Genomic DNA, 25,583 nt, shown 5'->3' on the forward strand with positions numbered 1-25,583 from the left:
CTTTGTCTCAGCCTGACTGAAGTACCCTCCCAAGCCTCCCAAGCCAGTAGCCAAGACCATGACCCCATGGAAGGGACCTCAGGTGAGTTTACCTTTTAAAATATAAAACATGGTTTAAAAGCAAGCGTTTTTTAATTATTAATTTGCCCTGAGGACTTGGGATGCATTCGCGGCCAGTACAGCTACTGGAAAAGTCTGTTAACGTGTCTGGGGATGGAGCGGAAATCCTCCAGGGACATCTCCATGAAGCTCTCCTGGAGGTACTCCAAAAGCCTTGCCACAAGATTTCTGGGCAGTGCAGCCTTATTCCGTCCTCCATGGTAGGACACTTGACCACGCCATGCTTGCAGCAAGTAATCTGGTATCATTGCCTGACAAAGCCTGGCAGCGTATGGTCATGTTTGCTGGCATTCAAGCAACATCCGTTCTTTATCTTGCTGTGTAATCCTCAGGAGAGTGATATCGCTCATGGTAACCTGGTTGAAATACGGGAACTTAATTAAGGGGACAGAGGTGGCCGTTCCTACTGGGCTGTTTGCCTGTGGCTGAAAAGAAATCCTTCCCTGCAGTTAGCCAAGCACGGGGGGGGGGGGAATTGGCCCTGAGCTTTTCGCGTTTGGCTAGCAGGGATCTTCCCTGTTACCAGCCACGCGGTCAGGGGAGGGGTACATTGATCATCCCAGGGAATTCATGGCGGGACGGGGGGACGGGGGGGGGTTAGTTTGGTTTCTGCAGGGATCTTCCCTGTTACCAGCCACGCGATGGGGGGAGGGATAAAGCGATCATCCCAGAGAATTGGATGGTGGGGGGGTTAGTTTGTTTTCTGCTGCTGAAGGTTAACAGGAAAACCGCAGCAGTCAACAGGCTTTGCTTGGTATGTGGGAAAGGAGGGCGCAGAAGCTGAAAGACAATGGCTTACCATGGCTGCCTGCAAGCTGAATTCTGTTGCCTGGACCTGCGTCTGTGATCTCTAACACCAAAGCCACAGGCACTCAATATTAAGATGGAAAATGCGACCTTGTACTGAAATCACATGTGCTATGTAATGTGAATAGTGTTTTTCACCATGAAAGAGTATAAGCATTGTTCTGTAAAATGTATCAGTTTAAAAACTTCTCTCCTTTCTTTCAACCCTCCCTCCAGCAGCTGCAAATTTTTCAAGCCTCCCTCCTCCGTCCCGAAGGCTATCTCAGATAAGGCGGCGTAGAAAGAGGACGCGAGACGACATGTTCACAGAAATAATGGAATCCACCCGCAATGAAAGAGCTCATTTGAATGAGTGGAAGGACACTGTATCTAAATTTAGGAAAGATGCCAGTGAACGTGAGGTCTTGAGGGACGCTCGAGATGAGAGGTGGCAGGCTGCAATGCTGGGGCTGCTGCGTGAGCAAACGGACATGCTCCGGCGTCTGGTGGAGCTTCAGGAACGGCAGCAGGATGACAGAGTGCCGCTGCAGCCGCTGTATAACCTCCCTCCCCCCTCACCATGTTCCATATCCCCCTCACCCAGACGTGTAAGAACGCGGGGGGGGGGGAGGGGAGGCGGCTCCGTGCACCCTCCCACTCCACCCCAGTGGACAGCCCAACCAAAAGGCTGTCATTATATTGAATTTGTTCAGTGGCCTTTTACTTCCCTCCTATCCTCCTCCCAAACCTCACCCAGATTACCTTCTTGGTTCTCTCCCTATGTTTATAATCACTTAATAAAGAATACATGATTTTTAAACGATAGTGACTTTATTTCCTTTGAAAGAAAGCTGGGGGAAGGGGGAGGGTGGGTTGCTTACAGAGAATGAATGAGTCAATAAAGGGGGCTGGTTTTCATGAAGGGGGAAACAAACAGAAATTTCACACTGTAGCCTGGCCAGTCATGAAACTGGTTTTCAAAGCTTCTCTGATGCACAGCGCTTCCTGGTGTGTTCTTCTAATCGCCCTGGTGTCTGGCTGCGCGTAATCAGCAGCCAGGCGATTTGCCTCAGCCTCCCACCCTGCCATAAAGGTCTCCCCCTTACTTTCACAGAGATTGTGGAGCACACAGCAAGCAGAAATAACAATGGGGAGATTTCTTTGGCTGAGGTCAGAGCGAGTTAGTAGCGATCGCCAGCGACCTTTTAAACGGCCAAATGCACATTCTACCACCATTCTGCACTTGCTCAGCCTGTAGTTAAACAGCTCCTGACTCCTGTCCAGGCTGCCTGTGTATGGCTTCATGAGCCATGGCATTAAGGGGTAGGCTGGGTCTCCAAGAATAACTATTGGCATTTCAACATCCCCAACGGTCATTTTCTGGTCCGGGAAGTAAGTCCCTTGCTGCAGCCCTTCAAACAGAGTAGTGTTCCTGAAGACGCAAGCATCATGAACCCTTCCCGGCCAGCCCGCGTTGATGTTGGTGAAACGTCCCTTGTGATCCACAAGTGCTTGCAGCACCATTGAAAAGTACCCCTTGCGGTTTATGTACTGGGTACCCTGGTGCTCCGGTGCCAAGATAGGGATGTGGGTTCCATCTATCGCCCCACCACAGTTAGGGAATCCCATTGCAGCAAAGCCATCCACTATGACCTGCACATCTCCCAGAGTCACTAGCTTGTGTAGCAGCACCTCAGTGATTGCTTTGGCTACTTGCATCACAGCAGCCCCCACAGTAGATTTGCCCACTCCAAATTGATTCCCGACTGACCGGTAGCTGTCTGGCGTTGCAAGCTTCCACAGGGCTATTGCCACTCGCTTCTCAACTGTGAGGGCTGCTCTCATCCTGGTATTCTGGCGCTTCAGGGCAGGGGAAAGCAAGTCACAAAGTTCCATGAAAGTGCCCTTACGCATGCGAAAGTTCCGCAGCCACTGGGAATCATCCCACACCTGCAACACTATGCGGTCCCACCAGTCTGTGCTTGTTTCCCGGGCCCAGAATCGGCGTTCCATGCCTATAACCTGCCCCATTAACAGCATGATCTCCAAAGCACCGGGTCCCGCGGTTCGATAGAATTCCATGTCTATATCCTCATCACTCTCGTCGCCGCGCTGCTGTAGCCTGCTCCTCGCCGCCTGGTTTTCCAGGTTCTTGTTCAGCATAAACTGCACGATAAGGCGCGAGGTATTTACAATGTTCATGACTGCTGTCTTGAGCTGAGCGGGCTCCATGCTTGCCGTGGTATGGCGTCTGCACTGTTCACCCAGGAAAAAGGCGCGAAACGGTTGTCTGCCGTTGCTTCCTGGAGAGGGGGGAGGATATACCCAGAACCACCCGCAACAATGTTTTTGGCCCCATCATGCATTGGGATCTCAACCCAGAATTCCAATGGGCGGAGGAGACTGCGGGAACTATGGGATAGCTACCCACAGTGCAACGCTCCAGAAATCGACGCTAGCCCCGGTACATGGACGCACACCGCCGAATTAATGTGCTTAGTGTGGCCGCATACAATCGAATTTATACAATCTGTTTCCCAAATTCGAATTATATAAATTCGGTTTAATCCCGTAGTGTAGACATACCCCTAGTTTCTATTTCCTGAAATGTATATTAGATAGTGTCTGTCTTCAAGTGAAGAATGGCCTGGCCTTGCATAGTGCGCTCAGAAAACAAGCAGCTGGTAATGCTACATATTTTTTTAAAGGTAAAAACATAATTTCATTAAAATGTAATTTTCCTGATTGATGCATTTTAATTACTTTATTTTTGGGTTTCCTTATTTGATTTGATTTTGGCTCTGTATGCTGAATATACATTATTTTTAATTGTTTTTCATTAAGCCACCATTTTCTTCATCCATATCTTTAAAAATTGACTTTTTCTATATTGTCTTAAAAAATGAGTAATTTACTGTAAAAATTAACTTCTATGGAACCATACCATAACTGAAAAAATCGGATTACAGTAACTCTTTCCCTTCCTCATGCTATCCCTTTACTCTCACAGGGTCACATCCAAAATTATAGTATAAGGTCTTGGGAATAGGGACTGTACCATTGTATCTGTTCTATAAAGTGCCTAACACACTTTTGAGTACTGAATAAATGATATATAATACATGAAAATACATCTATTCCTTACATACTCGATTTCCAAACTAAGGTCCAATTCAAGATGACACTTAACTTAAGCATGTGTGTAAAGCACAAATATGAATATTATTTTGAACTTTCGTAAACTAAATAAAGCAATTCTAAAATTGCTCATTGATCAAATCATATGTCTTAAACATTTTACTGTATAAAGCATTACTAAAGGCATTTATAGCAATATTTTGAAGTTGGGATAACATAGTTATCAAGTACTGAGCACAGGCTGCTTAAGACATTTTTTTATTAGTACATATCTGATTAGTTTTCTTTCCTACCACTATTAGTTCTTTACATAATATGTGCTAAAAATAAATTAGTAAGGGAACAAGACAAATAATTTTCCCATTAATCATGCAATGTGTTTGAATTTAAAAAATGCATAGAAAATTTTTAATTTAGTGTCCTTTTCAATTTTTCATGGAAGATAATTTTTAAATATAGGGTGAAATCCTGTCTTATTTAAATCAATGGCAAAACTCCCATTGACTACAGTGGAATAAGCCAGAATTTTTAAAGCAAGCTTTGTATGAAGTAGGAGAATCCCTGCAGATGTCTCTTAATTAAAAAAAAAAATTATATGATTTCCAATACCACTATCATTAAACACACCGTCCATTTTATTTATAGGATAACTAAAGGACTTTGTATATACTTCAGGGACATTCAGGATATAACAGTGGTTCCCAAACTGGGGTTCGCAAAATGTTACAGGGGGTTCTCGGGGGGGGAAATATCCCTAATGGCAGACAGAGCTGTCCCTTGGGACCCCGGGCAGCACAGGGCCAGCAGCCTGGAGCCCCTGGACTTCCAAGAGCTAAGCAGATCAAAGCAAGCATATCTACCACCGTGAGGAGATTTAAAATTCAAGACTCCTTATAAGAAATGGAAAGGGAGGTGGATATTTTTTGCTATTTTTAAAATTAAATAGGCAGCTAGTATTGTTTTTAAAATTATTATGAAGAACAAGTTTAGGCTTTGTTGTAATGTGCGTTGTTTGCCTGGACTGCTCAATACCTGAATGCTTGTGTAGGAGGAACTCTTTGAGTTGGCTTCTTAAATACCTTCATGCTGTTTCACATCTGATACTCCTTGATGAAACATAGGAGCCTTGTCTTATAACAGGCTTATTCAAAGTGATACAAGCTACAAAAGTGAGATCTTGGAAGTGTTGCCGTTTTCATAATGTAATAAAAATACTGCAATGATAAATACACCACTACCTCAATATAATGCCACCCGATATAACACGAATTCGGATATAACGCGGTAAAGCAGTGCTCCGGAGGGGCGGGGCTGTGCACGCCGGTGGATCAAAGCACGTTCAATATAACGCGGTTTCACCTATAATGCGGTAAGATTTTCTGGCTCCCGAGGACAGCGTTCTATCGAGGTAGAGGTGTAATAAATAATGTGTAATAATCATGTCATAAAACAAATTTTATATTTCCAAGATCAATGTTTTTATAAATTTATACTCAAGTAAAGGAGAAAATCCCTGGAAATATTCATTTTTAGGAGGGGGTTCACAACACTTGAAATTTTAGTGAAAGGGGTTCACAGGTTGTTAAAGTTTGGGAACCACTGGGATATAAAAAGTTCAATACATATGTGTCCTTAATATATACTTCTGAATAGAATTTAAATATAGGCCAGATACTCTTGCACTGTATGAAGTTATTTGCTTGCCAGGTATTGCTTCCCTTGAGAGAAAAGCAAAAACATATGAATGAAATGATGTCCTAGTAACATGACAGTCTACCTGTGTCAATTTTCCTTCTTAATGGGCCTTGATATCCTTGCTATAGCTCTGAGTATTCTTAAAAATGTCCCTTGTTCATACCTCACAACTTTGCTATTTTCACAGCAGCTGTTCTTCTGGACAGGATTCCATTTGAAGGACATTTATATTTCACCCATTAAGTGGTCAAAAAAATTAAGACTGACTGATGTGAGGCCATTCTCACCCAGCGTCTCCACAGAGCACGGACGATATGTTGGAGTTTAGGGCTATCAAACTTTGGGGGTCCTCTGACTCCTAGCCAGAGTGGTTCAAATGGACTGGACTTTTCCTGCTGTGGGAAGGTTCTGCTCCATGCACAGATCCCCATAGGATGATCTGGCCCTAATCTTTTCCAATTAAATGAAGTCAGCTCTAGCCAGATCTGAACAATGGCATTATTTACAGTTGTGGCAGTATATTAGAACAATAGTAAATGGTGCCTGACAGAAGCCACCTGATGGTGCTAAAGCCCTGTTAACTGTGAAAATTAGATGTAGTGCTCAGCAAGAACCTTTTATATAATTTTTCTATATCTATAATAGTGGTATCTTATACCAGTCATAGGAAGTGAAAGTGAGATAGAGGTGTACAAGAAAGGAATATATTTTGGTTTCTTAGTTTTGTAACAGTTGACAAAATTTGATGTAAAAATTTTCTATTTGAATTTTAATCTATAGCGGGCACCCCTGAAAATGGGTAAAATGGGTCCAGGAATTATACATTTTTGACAAAGGGGTCAGAACTGTGTCAGACATTGTATCCCTATGTTTTCAGATCTGTGAAGTCATGTGCATATTGGGAAAAGGTGACAGGGAAGACTATCATCCTTCTGAACAAGGACTTTTGCTAATCAAACTTCGTTCGTACTAAACAGTATATGTGCTTGGACTAACATTTCACCAAGGACAGCATCCTGGACGCAGAGTCCATTAATGGTGGCAAAGAGAATAATTTTTAAGATATTGGAAAGACAGGGCTCACACAACAGAGGCTGAATGGATGGTTAGCCTTACTCAGATTGCATCTCTTGGGATAATGATTTTTTTCATATGCAAGGAAGGGAGATCTATTTGAAAACATGTGGAAACCATTTATGGATTATACTGATGGGTCTGGATTAACATGTGAAAATATATGCTGCACTATATTTGTTAGGTGAATTGCTATATAGGGAAGATGAAACCTTTAAATATGCATTCCACCATCAAGTATTCTGGTACTTGTTTTGATTATTTAGCAAGGTTTTGCTTTATTTTCTGGGCAAGTAGTAGTAGGAGTGCGCATGTTTTCAGGTAGATGAGAGTAACCGTATTCTCTGATGTGTTGTAAGCATATGCATTATGAGTCTTGCCCAGCATCTCATGGGATGTCTATGACAGATTGAGTAATAGAACCCAGCTGTTCTAGGTCATAGTCCAGTGCCTGAAACACAATACTTCTTGCAACCCTCTGCCTCGTTCACTCTCCACCCTTTGAACTGAATAAGGCAGAGGTCATGTAGAAAAGTATGTGGTCCTGTAACTAAAGACTGTACCATAATGCATACACTCAGAAGGTTGCAATTCCGCTAACTTTTTTGAAGATGTGACTTTACAACTTTAATGTTCTTTTTCATGTAGTTTTTAAATGTCATTTACTATATTTTTTTGAAAAGCAAACTGAAAAAAAAATCCCACACATTGCATCATGGAATAATAATAACTTACTCATGGGTCATCAGCAAGGTTTGAATTCAGGACCTCAAGATTCACAGGACAGATCTCTACCACTTATATTATGAGAGTAACTGATAGCAGTAATAGGCTGTTATCCTCTATGTGGACCAGTCATTAGAGGGAGGCTTAGCACATTTTGCCTGTGACTTACACAACTATTTTCTAGACATCAGAAGAACATTGGGAATCAAGATTCCTTGGTTAGATTCCTGGTTCTGGAAGGGAGTGTGATCTAGTAGTTTCAGATAGCCAAGCATACAGATTTGTAATAGTCATTCTCAAATGCAGTGTCACTTAAACGGATGGGATTTGGAGCCATATTGGAGTCAGGGTTCTAGTCCCAGGGATGCTAGACGTGTTCTTGTACAAGCTGTTATGTCCCCTTTCTGTAAAATGAGGAGAACATTTGCCTACCTTTTAAGTCTTGCTCAATAGTAAGTTTACATAATTATGAACACCAGTCACTGGAAGGTGCTTGGCTGAAGTATAGAAAAGACTCCTTCCCCTACGCCAGGGGGAAAGGGATGCTGTTGTGCATGTGTCCCATCTGACGTTCCAGCTCTGTGCCTACTACAAAGAAACCCAAGTGGGGCATTGGAGCATACGCGGGGTATAAGCATGTAGGTGTTCTGTGGGGCTGGGGCATGCTTAGTGCAGATAGAATGCCTGAAAATTCTAGCTGCAAACCTCTAAAAAACACTTACTCATAAGTGAAGATGATGATTTTCAGAGGTTTATAAGTCAAGAAGTTCTGGGTGGATTTTCTTGGGGAGAGCAAAAGGCACCTCTCTGACTCCAGGACTGACTTCCTCTTGATGTTCAAGTCCCTGTTCCAAACCGTGGAAGAATTAGAGTTCTTCAAAGAAACAAAGATTTTTTTCAATATTGGGAAAGCTACCTATTGTTTTCTAACTTCGTTCTTAAAAATTGCTGAACTGTTTTTGCCAAAAGTTTTAAAAAACTCAAAGACCAGGCATGGGAAATTTCAGCCTGAATGATTGTTTAGCACTATTTTAAGCAGCTGAAAATGGGCTTATGTCATCCTTGACTAGAGGCACTGCTACCATATCTGCCTAATATACCACCTTTTCCACTGTAACCTAATTTTTCTGTCTTGTATACCAGTAATATGTATCCAAGGATCACGTTTCTGAGAAAGAAGTTAGGTTCATTCTGGTTCCGGTTTTAAGTTTCTGGAATTGTTGTAAAAAGCTTTATATTTTTTGTTTGGGATTTTCAAAAGTACTTTAGGGTCAGGTGTCCAACTCCTATTGAATTTCATACCAGACTTTCTCAAACCCTTTTATAAATTGCAGCCTCTGTTCCTAACAGTTATTCCTTAATGTTTGTCCTTTTAAATGTTTGACATGAAATTGGGTGAAATTCAGGGGTCTTGACTGAGCTTTACTTCAAATATTTGGGTACACCTGAATGCAAAACTCAGGTATTAACAACCCAAACCAAGGTTTGCACAAACACCCTGTGAACCAAAGTTGGTGAGTTTTACACAGCTTTACATATTTTCTCCAGCCATTTAAGACTCATGACCTGTGCGTAAATTATTTATGTAACCAGTGACCTAGGCACAAATGTGAAATAGGAGCATGACATGAATGGATAGTGGGGCAGAACAATGTGACATGAAGATGAAATTTAAATTGTTTGACATGCCCTTCATTAAGGGACCTGTCTCTTCTGGTCTACCTTATCTGAAGTCCATTGAATGTTATATGAGCGGATATTCATTTGACTGCTAGAGTGATGAGTGTGTGGCTGCATATACGTGGTATAATTGGACAGAAAATGGATGAGTGGCATGGAGGGCTAAAGCTTATTACTTGATGCAGAATGCTGCATCTAAGTTTTGGTATATTTGTCCTTTTCGTATTTTGTGTTACATGGGGTTATTAGTCCATATATTTTTAGAGAGGAACTGCTAATGGGCACCTGCTTTTTCACATCAATTATGGATGTGTCTTTGAGAAAGCTACAGACCATTGACCTGATGTGTCAAGGTCTGACTAGGGAGCTATTCTGTATGTGAAAGTGAAAATGAGGGCACTAACTAGAGTAAATACAGAAATAAATATGGTCATTTTAGGAGAGATGCGAATTTAGAAATACTACTTGCAGATTTATCTATGTACACTAGAGCTGGTGGGGAAACTGAATTTTGGTTCCTCAGAAATATTTTTCTCCCAATTTGGGATGAAAAGCCAAAATCTCAAACATGATCATGGTACTGAGAGTCACAATATTCCACCAAAACATGGTGTTTCCAAAATGAACTGTGCTCCCTGGGATTTCCGGCTGCCCCCCGAATGAGAGTCTGGTCAGTTTCACACCAGCTACTAAGGAGTGAAACTGATAGGAATTATGTCAAATTCAGTCCTCACTTCCATAGTCTCCAGCTCCATGGCAGTCAGCCTGGTAGGCTGCTGGGGAGCCTGGGAAGCCTTGGGTCCTTAGTAGCCCACCTGATGAGCTGAAGGGGAGCTGGTGCTCCCAAGCTCTGAGGCTTCTGGCTTAGCAGGGTGCCGAGGAACCAGGTGGGCAAGCAGGCAGGAAACATCCCTTGGGGCCATCAGAAGTTTTGTTGTAATGGAACTCTTTCCACAAAATGTTTGTTTTCGATTAGTTGGCAGATTTAGACAAAAACAAGTTTTTCTGGAATTTTTATGATCAGCTCAGATGTACACAAACCAAGATGGAGTGTAATAACATTTGAATCACACTTGGGGAAACAGATCTGTCTATGTTTTTAAGTTTTATATGTGTTAGAGATCAGGGGTAGAAAATTTGGCCCACAAACTGTAAAATGTCTTTATCTTTATTTTTCAGAATGGTACGTATTCTGCCATGAAGTATAAAGGAGTACATTTTGGTAATTTAACAGGAAAACGTAGTGAATTTAAGGCTCAAGCAGGGCCTGGACCTGGGGAGTATGACATAACTCAGTAAGTAAAAATATGCCATTTTTTACTTTACCTCTTTTTGGAATTAATAGACAGTCTTCAAATTAATTTCAATGACATAATTATTTAATTTGACTTGTATTATACAAAAGAATTGATTATCCATCCCAAGCCAGTAATTATTAAAAATCGAGGGGCACAGCTTAAAGTATGGAAATACACAGTTAAGATTGCCAAACAAAGCCACCTACCCAGACAATTCCACTTATTTACTTGGGAAATTCCCATTAAGAATTGTCTTTGTTGCTTATTGTCCAGGAGTAATGAAAATAAAATTAAAAAGGTTTGTTTTAGTGACAAGCAGGATAGTCAATGATTGCAAAAGTATAAACTTCCTTCAGAAGCTGTTGTGTGCTATGACTAAAACTTGAATTCTAAACGATAGGAAACCTGCACACCATAGGAAAGGATGTGGAAAAATTGGAAAGAGTCCAGCGGAGGGCAACAAAAATGATTAGGGGTCTGGAGTGCATGACTTATGAGGAGAGGCTGAGGGAACTGGGATTGTTTAGTCTCCAGAAGAGAAGAATGAGGGGGGATTTGATAGCAGCCTACAACTACCTGAAGGGGGATTCCAAAGAGGATGGAACTCGGCTGTTCTCAATGGTGGCAGATGACAGAACAAGGAGCAATGGTCTCAAGTTGCAGTGGGGGAGGTCTAGGTTGGATATTAGGAAACACTATTTCACTAGGAGGGTGGTGAAGCACTGGAATGCGTTACCTAGGGAGGTGGTGGAGTCTCCTTCCTTGGAGGTTTTTAAGGCCTGGCTTGACAAATCCCTGGCTGGGATGATTTAGTTGGGAATTGGTCCTGCTTTGAGCAGGGGGTTGGACTAGATGACCTCCTGAGGTCCCTTCCAACCCTGATATTCTATTCTCTGATTCTAGGACAATGGATGAGAAATATATTCTAGTGATACTCATGCCTGGCTAGTGTAATATGTCAGTAGCCATGTTCAGAGCAGGGTAAAGATTTTTCAGTCTTACTCCACTTATTAGGCTGTCACTAACTGTCTATTCTGCTATATAAAAAATGAATTTGTGCCTGCTCCTTTACTGTGTTGTGACTGAGCAAATGCTTAAGTCCTTTATCTCCTGGCATATGAAAAAGAAGGGTTTGTACATTAGCCCTTAATTTAAAAATGACTTTCAATGGTATTTAGGTGCTAACCAGCATAGGCACTTCTGTAAATCCCGTTTGGTGCCTATATGAATCTTTAGATATCAAAATACATTTGTAAATCTGGCCCTAAGTGCCTAAATCAATTTTGAAAAAGGGACTAAGTATATGTCTATATTACAGTGGCACAGCTATGGTGTTGCAGCTCTACTACAGTACCACTCTAGAGTAGACACTTCGTAGATGAATGGAAGGAACTTTCCATCAGTGTAGTTAATCTTCTTCTCTGAGGGGCAGTAACTAGGTCACTGGAAGAATTCATCGGCTGATGTAGATATGTCTACACCAGAAATTAAGTCGACCAAAGAACTTTGCACATAGTGTGAAATTTTTCACAGCCCTGAGCAAGGTAGCTAGGTTGATCTAATTTTTAAGTGTAGACCACGCTGTAGGCTCCTAAGTCTCTTAGACACTTGAATTTTTTTTTTTTTAACCCTCTATCTGGTACTTATAGGGCCAGAAACTAACCCGAGATATGCATATTCAGTTCACATTGAAGGCAATCAGTATTTGTGGATGGGCTTTGAGGGCAGAATTTGTCTGAGTGGTCTAATGTTTAGCATTCTCTGCAGGTAGGCGTAAGTTTTAATTCTATGAAGAGTGAACTTTAATGCTTGATGGACTTAAGCATGTACTTCATTGTTTTCTTGAATCGTGGCCTGTGTTTATAGAATTTTAGAATGTACTTAAAATTAAACCTGTGCTTAAATGATCTGCTGAATAAGGGCCAGGTAATGATATCTGCCATAGAATTTTAAATGTTAAAACTGATGCTTGAAGAAATGGTGAATTGATTAGGAAGTGGTAGAGATAATTTTAACATTCCTTAGCTACAGTTGATTGGTGTTAATCTGTTAGTCAAGTATCTGTCATGATTTAATCATTTTCCAGCCTTCTGTAGGTCTCTTGGAATGCCAGGCAAGAGGATGACATTTTAAGTAACCAATAGAAATTATTTTATCTTTTTTAAGGGCCTTTCCTTGAAATCTGTGCCTCTCTGTATTTAAATTATAAAGGGGTTCTCTTCTGAGCATTGCCACTATAAAATTCAAAAGCCTCTCAGTATTTTAAATGAGTTTGTGCTATAAATAGGCAGATCTTGTCAGTATTACATTACAGTATTAGTTACAGTATTAAATCTACAGTTAAAGTAAGAACTTTATAAGTCACTTGAGGCTTTGCTTTTCAATGCACCTATATCTAATAGAACAGAAACCCTAACTTGTCTGGCCTTTGATTTTTAGCTTTTTCTCCTTTGCATTGTTGCTAGACTCAACCTGTGATAATGACTACATAGTTTTGAATATGAAAAAGTAACAAACCAAAATTAGTGAAACATGATTTGTGTGGCTTCTGCAGGTTTACAGTGTAATTGTACAATATGTTTATACTCTCCCATTAGTGAGTAATCCTGGCTTTCATTAAATATTACAAACAGCAGCTGTTTGTTATATAGTCAAAGGACAAAAGGCTTTCACTAGGCGTATTTACATGTTCAGGCATTTAAAACTGAAGACTCATAAATCTCTCTTTAAACTTTCTAAAGGGAAAGTGCACTGCATTATTGGAATGTCAACATCAAAAAGGAAGACAAGAAAAAATATGAACCCTATGTCCCACGGTATCATGAAGTAATAGTATTACAGGAAGAAAAGAAGGTAATGCCAATTCAGCTATTTACTAGTACATAAAAAAAAATTTATTGTGGGATTGAAACACTGGGATTTGAAGATTGTATAGACAGAATGAACAAACAGATTGCAATTTATATTGAAATATGAAAGAAGACTTTCTTGATTAAAAAAAAAAATTGTAGCCTGTTTATTGAGCTTTTAGTTCTCACATTTGATTTCTTCCTTTTGCCTTTTCTTAAAAGTTGCTTTACAGCAGGCAAAATATTTTATTTGAAGGGGCACAAGCTTTTTTTTCTTATTGCTAGAAATAATGAAAGGGAAAATATGTTTAAACTGATCTTTTTGGAATGGCATGACAAACCTTACATTAGATTATTAGTAATCATTACTCATCTTAGAAGTCAGCAAGATCCACTAAATATACTTGTACTTTAAAATCTATTTAGAAGGCTAATTAGAAAAATACCTTTTGGTATTCTTTTGGCTTTCTTTGAAATGTTTTTGAAATGAATACATAGAATTTTGTAAATCTTTTGTTTTGCATTGCAGAATATTTGAGCCCCTAGAGATGCATGTGGAAAGAAAAAAAGGAAAGTTAAACCAAAAACAGTTATAAATTTTTAACTGTTTATTCTTAGAATCATAGAACTGGAAGGGGCCTCGAGAGGTCAACTAGTCCAGTCCCCTGCACTCAAGGCAGGACTAAATATTATCTAGACCATCCCTGACAGGTATTTGGAGATTTTTAAGAGCAGGTTGGACAATGATGGAGATTCCACAACCTCCCTAGGCAATTTATTCAGTCAGCATGGATTCACTGAGGGCAAGTCAATTTATTCCAGAAATAATGTTTCTTTTATTCAGTATTAAACCATAGAGTCCATAGTGATACTGTAAGTTGAATGAATTAAGGGGGATGCAGTATAATTATCACTCTATCTGAATCACATGTTAAAAAAAAAGTTTGATGGTGTGTTCCAGGGAGGCAAGTAGAGGATGGGAAACTTAAACTATGAAGTCAGCAAATCCTAAATTTTCTGAATTTGAGCTCCAAGATACAAGTGTAGAGGGGGGAGCTAACAGGAATCAAGCAATCAGTTTTGGATGAAAATGTTGGAGTCTGCAAATTCAGTATTCTGCAAGGCTCCAGATACTCCCTTCAGTGGAAAATCTATATTTTTTGGAATGGCCATTTGCTAGCTACTCATTTTCTACACAAAATCAAGAAAAGGGAAATGAAAATAAACCAGGAGTCAGAAGCTGCTGGGGAATTAAGTGGAACATAACTAGAAAATAACTCAATCATAAATGTACCAAAACAGAAGGGAATGCTTGGTGATAAGCACCAATGGCTCTGTCCTGTGACCTTTTTATCACGGAGGTGCCAGTTGTGGCTCCATTCTAGAGATTGAATTGAGTTTTGCACGCAAAGTAGGGATGCAGTTACTTTGATATGTGTGAAAAATAGAGCATAGCCTCCCCAAAGTTATAGCATTTACTCTTTGAGTACAGAATTAATTTTCTGAGAATTTATAAGTAAATCTGTTAGGAATTAAAATTAATTTAAAAAGAGGGTGCTTAAAAATAACACCTCGTATCAAACCTTTTTGTGGTATGTAATCTTAATAACAGAATGACACAGACTCTTCAAACTTTGTAAATATTAAAATTCACTGTAATCTTGTGTACAGATTACATTAATGAATTTTTTAGGGTTAATGGTCAGTTTCTCCCAGAAGAGGCAGAAGAAAAATGTTCTACTACAGAGAATTGCATGAAGAACTGCCCACTTTCAAAATAGCTGAGTATTCCTCTTTATCCTGACATCATAGGGAAACACCATCTTCCTGAAGGGCCCCTGGGCTTCCATATCCTTGGGAACAATAAGAAATGGTGTGGCCATCTTGAAAGAGACCAATCTTGTGAATTTCTTTGGAAGGAGATTTTAATCAACAGCCTCTACTGACAGATAAACCTTCAGTCATGAAAAATAATGGCAACCAATGACTATTTTAAATATTTATTTTCATAAGCTACCTGTTGCATCGTATATTCTCAACATAGAGATCAGGAGGGAGGGGGGTACTAAGAGGCGAGCATGTATGTACAGGGGAATGTATGAGGTGGGAAAGGGAAGATGGGGTGCATATGTGCAAGAGAATGCAGGAAGGAGGGGAAGTTGGAGTGTTTGTATGCAGGGGAATGTGGGGAAAAATCTAGGAAGCTGCAAAAGGCAGGAGAAATTTGGAGGACAGGAGGTAGAGGGAAACTGGAGTATGCACTCCAGCTGCCTGTTCTAAAACTAAGCAGCTGTAAACCCAGCTTAACTGTCAACTATGCTCTGAGTGCTTGGTGGCACTTGAGTTTGGCAACAGACCTACTGTTCAAACTTGTAATCAAAGTAAAAATAAAAAGAAGATTTAAGGCTGATACTTCATATCTTCATATAATTAGTAATATCACATGGTATCATTCTCTTTGGGTTTCTTGTTTACACTATTCACGAATGAAGTTTTCAATTTAAAAAACAAAATAAGAAAATTCCCAGACAAAAACTATGTTAAGATGAAAGTGCATATCAGTAATTTAGGGCAAAATTCATTACAGGGATGCTGTAATTATCCCCAAACCTAGCATTGTAAACTCAGGAAATTCAGAGTTAAGGTTAAATTAAAAAGAAATCCGAACATTTTATGATATGGAAATGCACAGTTAAGCACCCAATCAACTTTAATTCTGAACTACAGTGAAGAGGGAAAGGAAATTTCTAAACTCTTCAAAAATCTGTGTCTTCTAATCTAGGGCTCCAAATACTAAATGCTTTGTTCACAGTCATAGGGTTATTTCATGCTGTCCCTATAGGGAAGTTTGTTTGTGTGTTCTAAGTGCTTGTTTACACTACAAAGTAGGGCTGTTGATTAATCGCAGTTAACTCACGTGACTAACTCAAAAAAATTAACTGCGATTTAAAAAAAAGTAATCACAATTAATGGCACTGTTAAACAATAGAATACTAATTGAAATGAATTAAATATTTTTGGATGTTTTTCTACATTTTCAAATATATTGATTTCTATTAGAACACAGAATACAAAGTGTATAGTGCTCACTTTACATTATTTTTTATTACAAATATTTGCACTGTAAAAATTATAAAAGAAATTGTATTTTTCAATTCACCTCATACAAGTACAGTAGTGCAATCTCTTTATCATGAAACGTAACTTACAAATGTAGATTTTGTTGTTGTTACATAACTGCACTCAAAAACAAAACAGTGTAAAACAATAGAGCTTACAAAGTTCCCTTTGTACCTTTTCCAATTCTAATGTATCTTTTTTGAGATGGGGTGATCAGAACTGCATGGATCATTCAAGGTGTGAGAGCACCATGGATTTATATAGTAGTAATAGTATGATATTTTCTATCTCTTTCCTAGTGGTTGCTAACATTTTTGACTGTCGCTGCACATTGAGTAGATGTTTTCAGAGAACTATTCACGATGACTTCAAGCTCTCTTTCTCGAGTGGTAACTGCTAATTTAGAGCCCATTATTTTTTATGTGTAGTTGAGATTATGTTTTCCAATGTGCATTACTTTGCATTTATCAACACTGAATTTCATCTACCATTTTGTTGTCCAGTCATCCAGTTTTGGAAGACCCCTTTGTAACTCTTCATAGTCTGTTTTGGACTTAACTATCTTGAGTAATTTTGTATCATCTGGAAATTTTACCACCTCACCATTTACCCAATTTTTCTAGATCCTTTGTGAATATGTTGAACAGCACTAGTCCCAGTACAAATTCCTGGAGGACACCACTGTTTACCTCTCTCCAGTCTGAAAATTCACCATTTATTCCTACAATTTGTTTCCTGTCTTTTAACCAGTTATTGAGAGGACCTTCCCTCTTATCCCATGGCTGTTTACTTTGCTTAAGAGCCTTTGGTGAGGGGCCTTGTCAAGGCTTTCTGAAAGTCCAAGTACACTATATCCACTGAATCACCCTTGTCCACATGTTTGTTGATCCCCCCCTGCCAATGAATTCTAGTAGATTGGTGAGGCATGATTTCCCTTTACAAAAGTCATGTTGACTCTCTTCCCTAACAAATAATAGAATCATAGAATATCAGGGTTGGAAGGGGCCTTAGGAGGTCATCTAGTCCAACACCCTGCTCAAAGCAGGACCAATCCCCAACTAAATCATCCCAGCCAGGGCTTCGTCAAGCCTGACCTTAAAAACGTGTAAGGAAGGAAATTCCACCACCTCCCTAGGTAACCCATTCTAGTGCTTCACCACCCTCCTAGTGAAAATGTTTTTCCTAATATCCAGCCTAAACCTTCCCCACTGCAACTTGAGACAATTACTCCTTGTTCTGTCATCTGGTACCACTGAGAACAGTCTAGATCCATCCTCTTTGGAACCCCCTTTCAGGTAGTTGAAAGCAGCTATCAAATCCCCCCTCATTCTTCTCTTCTGCAGACTAAACAATGCCACTTCCCTCAGCCTCTCCTCATAAGTCATGTGCTCCAGCCCCCTAATCACTTTTGTTGCCCTTCGCTAGACTCTTTCCAATTTTTCCACATCCTTCTTGTTGTGTGGGGCCCAAAACTGGACACACTACTCCAGATGAGGCCTCACCAGTGTCAAATAGAGGGGAATGATCATGTCTCTCGATCTGCTGACAATGCCCCTACTTATACAGCCCCAAATGCCGTTAACCTTCTTGGCAACTAGAGCACACTGTTGACTCATATCTAGGTTCTCATCCACTGTAACCCCTAGGTCCTTTTCTGCGGAACTGCTGCCTAGCCATTCAGTCCCTAATCTGTAGCAGTGCATGGGATTCTTCCGTCCTAAGTGCAGGACTCTGCACTTGTCCTTGTTGAACCTCATCAGATTTCTTTTGGCCCAATCCTCTAATTTGTCTAGGTCCCTCTGTAGCCCATCCCTACCCTCCAGCGTATCTACCACTCCTCCCAGTTTAGTGTCCTCTGCAAACTTGCTGATGGTGCAGTCCAAGCCATCCTCCAGATCATTAATGAAGATATTGAACAAAACTGGCCCCAGGACTGACCCTTGGGGCACTCCACTTGTTACCGGCTGCCAACTAGACATGGAGCCATTGATCACTACCCATTGAGCCTGATGATCTAGCGAGCTTTCCAATCAACTTATAGTCCATTCATCCAGCCCATACTTCTTTAACTTGCCGGCAAGAATACTGTGGGAGACCATATCAAAAGCTTTGCTAAAGTCAAGGAATAACACGTCCACTGCTTTTCCCTCATCCACAGAGCCAGTTATCTCATCATAGAAGGCAATTAGGTTAGTCAGGCATGACTTGCCCTTGGTGAATCCATGCTGACTGTTTCTGATCACTTTCCTCTCCTCTAAGTGCATCAGAATTGATTCCTTGAGGACCTGCTCCATGATTTATCCATGAGTCTGACTGGCCTGTAGTTCCCTGGATCCTTCTTCTTCCGTTTTTTAAAGATGGGCACTACATTAGCCTTTTCCCAGTCATCCGGGACCTCCCCCAATCGCTGTGAGTTTTCAAAGATAATGATAATAATCATCTTCATCTATGTGTCTGATAACTCTTTTCTTTACTATAGTTTCAATCAATTTGCCTGATACTGATTGCCAGGAATGTCTCTGGATCCTTTTTAAATAATTGGTGTCATATTACCTATCCTCCAGTCATTGATACAGAAGCTGATTTAAGCGATAGGGTACATACCATCGTTAATAGTTCTGCAATTTCATATTTGAGTTTCTTCAGAACTCTTGGGTGAATACCCTCTTGTCCCGGTGACTTATTACTGTTTAATTTATTAACTATTAATTTATCCAAAACCTCTTCTATTGACACCTCAATCTGGGATAGTTCCTCAGATTTATCACCTAAAAAGAATGGCTGAGGTGTGGGAATCTCCCTCACATCCTCTGCAGTGAGGAAATGTGCATTGGATTGAGCTGGGTTCTATCCCTGGCTCTGCCACAGATTTCCAGTAATGTTGGGGAAGAATAACATAATGCACAAGGGGACCACTTTAAGGTTGAATTCCGGCATTTCCTATTAATTGAGTACTTTAATTTGCAACCTATTTTTTAACATAGTTTTTTTGTACATAATAAAGAATATGCTTAAGCTTTTACTAAAATAGTGCAGTGTACTTTGTCATATGTCCTTAAATTACTGCCTAAATAAACTTAGTTTGCTTGTACTAACATTCATAGCCATTCAAGCTTATTGTATCAGTAAAAATAGAAATGGCAAAAATAGTTTAAAAAAAGATTAAATATTTGTTAACCAGGAATTTTACATCCAAAGGCACCTACAGATATTTAGTTTGTTTTATGAACACTTCCTCATTTTGCTATGAAAGGTATGTTATGATACTTTTCTTCAGTGTACAGCATGAGATTTTAACTTCCTTATGGTAACTTGCTTTTGAACCAGAGCTGCGTAAAATTTCTTTGAAATCACTATAGATATTGGTAAGATTTCACTAGATGGCGCCAATAGTTAGGAATTACTTGAAGATCATCAGTAATGAAAGAGAGCTTCTTTTTTGCGTTATTGTTTGTTTCTTAGGTATTTGTGCATGGAGCTAATCTGAAATTAAACTGTGCACATTCCGTGGTTTGATTAATGTAAAATAAAATACCTTTTCTACCTAGAACTTATTAAAACTTTGCTATATATATAGTAAGGGAAGTAAAAAGAGAGCAATACTTTAGTCTAAAACAGGGGTCTCAAACTCAAATGACCACGAGGGCCACATGAGGGCTAGTTCATTGGCCCGAGGGCCGCATCACTGACACCCCCCCCCTCGTTGCCCCCAGCCCTGCCCCCACTCCACTCCTTCCATGAGGGTATCATTATGGATAATTCTAGCACATTTATTAGTGCCTGAAGACCAGATATGATTTGAGTCATTAATATTTCTCATTAATCAATTAAATAAGGGGGGGTGTTATCTAAATGAAGAACAGTATAGTCCTCATTAGAATGGTTTATGTATATATTATTGTAATAGTATGAACACTCATCTTAGTTTCTTTTGAAAGAGAGTATATTCTCAGCTTATTGTATGGGCGTTTAGCTACATATCATGTTGAGGACATTCTCATAAATACACAAAATAAATTCATTTAATCCTTTTCTTTTCTCAACTTTGCCACACTGTTAGGTGTCCCTGTAGTATCAGTCAATGAATGCTTTTGTTATAAATCAATCAACCTTGTACAATACGTTTCATTGTTGGTGTAATGTCAGTGGTTTTCTGCAGAAGTGAATACTCAAACTCATATAGATTGAATTCATTGGATCTTGAAGAGCTTTTGTTGCCTCAGGCTAAAAAATTGAGGCTTCTTAAGCATTGCAGTGCTGGGAACAACAGTAAATCATCTGTGAATTTAAATCTGTTTGAAAAGGTAATTTAAATTGCAGTCCTCCTGAATATATATTAGGGAAAAACAGCAGTATTTATCCTCAAAGAGTAGACATAAATTTCCTTCCATTTACAAAAAACTCCAAAAAAACCCACTGTGTACGTCAAGATAGGTCTGAAAGGGTCACTGACTGTTTAGTTTTATATGGATTCTTAAATATGTGAACAAAAAGTTAGTATAAAATACACAAGAGTAATGAGTACTGTTGATGGAATAGTATTATGATACTGTGGAAAATAATATTCAGACTTTAAAGGTAATATAGTGCTCTCTTTCATCTTATCAAAAGGCTTGGGGTGAGTGTTAGTTCTATTGGAATTCTGATAAGACCACCAGCTAGCTTGAATCAAGCCAAAAATTCTCTTATCCATGTGTGCAAAGTGAGAAGCGTGTAACTTGCAGGTAATACTTTGCACTTCTCTAGTAACTTTCATCCTAGTTTGTCCAAGTGCCCTACGGATATAAATGAATTAAGCCTCACAAAACTACTATGCTGTAGGTAATTATCTCCATTTTACAGATAAGAAAAATTGAGGCATAAAGAGGTTAAATGACTTCCCCAAGGTCACACAGCAACCCAGTGGCAGAACCAGGAATAAAACCCATTTCCAATCTCCTAATAATAATTTTTTGCTATTAGCTTTTTAAGAATAAATATTAAATCAACTGATTGTTAGCTTAATATATTACAAATACAATGCTTAATATTATGAAATAACTGGGATTCAGTATTTTCCAGTGAGTGATTTACAATATTTTGTGTCCAAACTATCACTGGACTGAATTCATACCTCCAGTCACTGAAAATGCACCAGAAATCAGATTGGCTAGTTATGTTATAATGTTTTGAAAATGAATAAACTCATTCAGAATAAAAACTTGTAACATAAAATATATGATATTGTGTAGATTTACTAACATCAGATACTATTTTTCTTACTTTTTCCCTTCACTTTCGGGTACAACCATGACTTTTCTTTGTTGCCACATATTAATAAGATTTTGGTGAATAGATAATAGCAGAAGAATAAAATTGTCTTCAGGTTTCACCGCAGAGTAAACTCAGAAAGGTTTGCAATATTTCCTTTATCCCTAGGGAGAAATTTCCATCTGCAGAATTTCCTCATCCCAACATACACCTCATATATAGGTTTTTAAAAATCAACATTTTTTGTCTTAGTTTATTACTGAAATAAATAAATGATCAATGATTTTGAAGCATGTCACGTAACCAAGAAGCACACCTGATAATGTTCTTTGTTTATTGTACCAGTAGGATGAAAATATCCCATGTACATGGCTTGTTTTTGTGGTTTAATAGCTTGCTTTTTTCATTTCACATCTGCCTCTAACTGGAGACAAGTTGTCATTCTGCCATTCTTCCCTCTTCAAGAAATTTTTAAGGCACTTTTGTGTGTAAAAATCAAGCCAGGAAGCTTAGGCTAAGACTGAAACATTTCTAAAGCACACAAGAGTGGGAAATGAGCACACAATAGGAAGCCTAAAAATAGTCTAGGCATGATATATCATGGTTCTCGATAAGCTTTGTACATGGGGTTAGATAAGGACACAGTGGGAGAGTTCCATTCTAAGAAAAAATTGCTGTTTAAATTGCAGAAGGGAACTTAAGTTTTTACAAATAATTTTAAACAGACTATCATTTATAAAAATATTTATTGGATTTGCATCACATACAGTGTTCATAAGCCACAGATTGCGTTGTGATGCCATTGGCTTCATGTGGGGTTGGGAGAGTGAATTCCAGCTCCACTAACTCCCACAATGATCGTTGCACAAAACCCAGTTACTGTACTTGGTCTTGGTGGTTGAAGTTAACTTTAAAAAATAAGTTGTCATACGGTAGGTATGCTATCAAAATAGACTTGTATAAAACTATTAATAAACATACTTGAAGAGTTTTAGAACTGACTGGCAAATATGTATTTTAAAATTGTTAGGTTCGGTTTTACTGGTCAGATGTGAGGAAAGATTTAATAAAATATAGTATGAAAGTATGTTTTTAAGTTTACTATAGCTAGTTGGAACATTTATTTCATTGGGCAATGAACTTCAAGCAGAAATAATTTTTCACAAGGACTTGCAGGGTTATTTCAGATACTTGGAGAAAAATAATAGAAGCATTTTTCAGAAATGGAAAAAGACAATAGTAAAGAATGAGTGTCTTAGACTGATAGAGATATCTTGGTAAGACTAATGATTACCTGAAATACTCATCTTTGCTTTTCAAGCTTAACCTTTTGAGTCATCAATCAGTCAAAAGTGGCAGGTAGTGACCATTAGGTGGATTCATTAACACCCTGCAGCCTGCTTGTACAGGTGACCCACATCTGTCTTCATTAGAAGTTTGCTAGTTGCCAGTGGTGAACAGATGGGTCATTATTGCCTACATTGCCCTCTGGGCGCACCTGGAGGACTGGCAAAGTCATTCTATACAGGACACACATACACAGTTACCTCACAGAGAGTGAAGAAAATATTTTGAATAACACTGATACTAGGCTTTTTTTTCTTGAACTAGCCAGCTTGTCCTTGTGGGTTTCCTTTTTCTTTCCAGTTTTTCTGAAACTAGCTTTATGAAAATGAATCTACAGCTAATACAAATATTTGAATTTGTTTAAATTTAGCAAAATTTTTGCCATATAACACACAGTGGTTTTGAACTTTTACACACATTTTCAAATTCTAGGTATTGATTTCACCTTCTCTTTTTCTTTGATACAACCAAAGTATTTTATGTATATCACAAACAAGGATTTTGAAAGAACTCCACATTGTTTAAGAACTGCATTGGCATTCATAGTTCTGTTTACCAACTTAAAAAGTTTAAAATAGATACACATAGGTGAAAGCAAAAACTGTGTTTCCTTATAACAGTAGAATTGCTGTTAAATTTAATGAGGATAAATCCTCTTCTACCACCATGGTTGATTTTTAAAAAATCAAATATTTATATTAATTTTCCCACTACTGATCACTTGTTAACATTATTTTAAAATCTGTGGACAGTTAGTGTATTTTGTAGATTCAGCAACACAGAATTCCACTTTGGTGTTTTCAGAATATTTACCAGTAGCAAGGAGTTTAATATAGTGCCCTCGTAAAAGTTACACACATCTTATGGTGGATCTAGCACAGGGGTAGGCAACCTATGGCACGCGTGCCAAAGGCGGCACGCGAGCTGATTTTTAGTGGCACTCATACTGCCCGGGTCCTGGCCACCGGTCTGGGGGGCTCTGCATTTTAATTTAATTTTAAATGAAACTTCTTAAACATTTTAAAAACCCTATTTACTTTACATACAACAATAGTTTAGTTATGCACCTCTACTTCGATATAACGCTGTCCTCGGGAGCCAAAAAATCTTACCGCGTTATTGGTGAATCCGCGTTATATTGAGCTTGCTTTGATACACTGGAGTGCGCAGCCCCCCCCCCCCCCCGAGCACTGCTTTACCGCATTATATCCAAATTTGTGTTATATCGGGTAGCATTATATCGAGGTAGAGGTGTATATTATAGACCTATAGAAAGAGACCTTCTAAAAATGTTAAAATGTATTACTGGCATGCGAAATCTTAAATCAGAGTGAATAAATGAAGACTCGGCACACCACTTCTGAAAGGTTGCCGACCCCTGATCTAGCAGTTCCACAACAAACGAGACACCAGTTGGAAGGCCTGTTTTTGTAACTCAAATTTTTATCCCTTGCTCCTGAAAGCAAGGAGAGGAGCACCTTGTGTCACTGAACAGAGCCTCTTTCCCAATTTAAGGTGTTGTTGAGCTTCAGAAGGACATCCCGCTTTTCTTTGCTACAACAGTGGCCATGTCAGTGGAAACCCTTGAGTATATTGAAGTAAAATAAGAGAGAAATATTTGCCACTATCTGAGTGTTCTATTTTACAGGTTTTCTTGAGCAGCTAAGCAGTGTTGCATAAGAGACTGAAGTTTGTTTCGTATAAATGCACTTATTTTTAATATTAATGTTTTAAAAGAATATAAAATAGCCAAAGAGGAATTTATTTCAGTACTCAATGAAGTTATGTAGTTGAATGTAACAATAGTTTTTCTAAATGTACCTATTAAAGTTATGGTGACATTTAGTGCTGTTGCTGGCATTTGCAACTTTTATACCAAATGCCGTCCAATGTTATTCTGTCAGCTGAGAACATGAGGATTGAATAGTTTGAAATGGCACTATAGGAGAAAACATATAAACTATGAAATACTCTCAACTGCCTATAATGTCAAAAGCAGACATGACCAATCTGGATTTATCTTAGTAGCTGCTTCTGAAGCCTTGCTTAGCTAAATTCCAACCATGTTCTTTGTTTTAATAATTCTTGCTACTTTACATTTATATTAATTTTAGGATAATTTGATCTTCAATGAGGTAGCATTTCTGGGTGAAATTTTAAAGTTTTTATCAAGACAATAATTTTCCAATATTGATCTGAATGGAACATCAGATGTACTGAGGAAGTAATGTTAGCACACCTTACTAACAGAATAATTATTTCTGTTTTCTCCAGTTCTGCTTTAACCTGTGTGTGTTTGTTTGGTGCCTGTGAGGTAACAGTGGCTGATACAGCTTCTCTCCTTTGTTGCCTGTTGGTCTTTTTTTTCTTTCTTTAAGCTTTTTCTTCTGAGAGACTAGATTGCCAGTAGGCTCCAGAGTTTTAAACCTTCATTGTTAGCTCTCTAAAAAATTTAAGTTCTTTGAGCGTCAGTGTGGATCCAACTGTAGTTGCGCTTACA

The 25,583-nt window shown here is 38.9% G+C and overlaps 1 protein-coding gene across 1 annotated transcript in view; it reads left to right on the forward strand.

Annotated features, from left to right (window-relative positions):
* Positions 1 to 25,583, forward strand: part of STPG2 (sperm tail PG-rich repeat containing 2) — a 404,829-nt gene that overhangs the window by 24,855 nt on the left and 354,391 nt on the right. The window contains exons 5-6 of the mRNA XM_065405786.1: positions 10,399 to 10,514; positions 13,259 to 13,370. Coding sequence (XP_065261858.1) covers positions 10,399 to 10,514; positions 13,259 to 13,370 — 228 coding nt within the window. The remainder of the gene's footprint in view (positions 1 to 10,398; positions 10,515 to 13,258; positions 13,371 to 25,583) is intronic.

Source organism: Emys orbicularis, chromosome 5 (genome assembly GCF_028017835.1).
Source record: "Emys orbicularis isolate rEmyOrb1 chromosome 5, rEmyOrb1.hap1, whole genome shotgun sequence".
NCBI classification, from domain to species: domain Eukaryota; kingdom Metazoa; phylum Chordata; order Testudines; family Emydidae; genus Emys; species Emys orbicularis.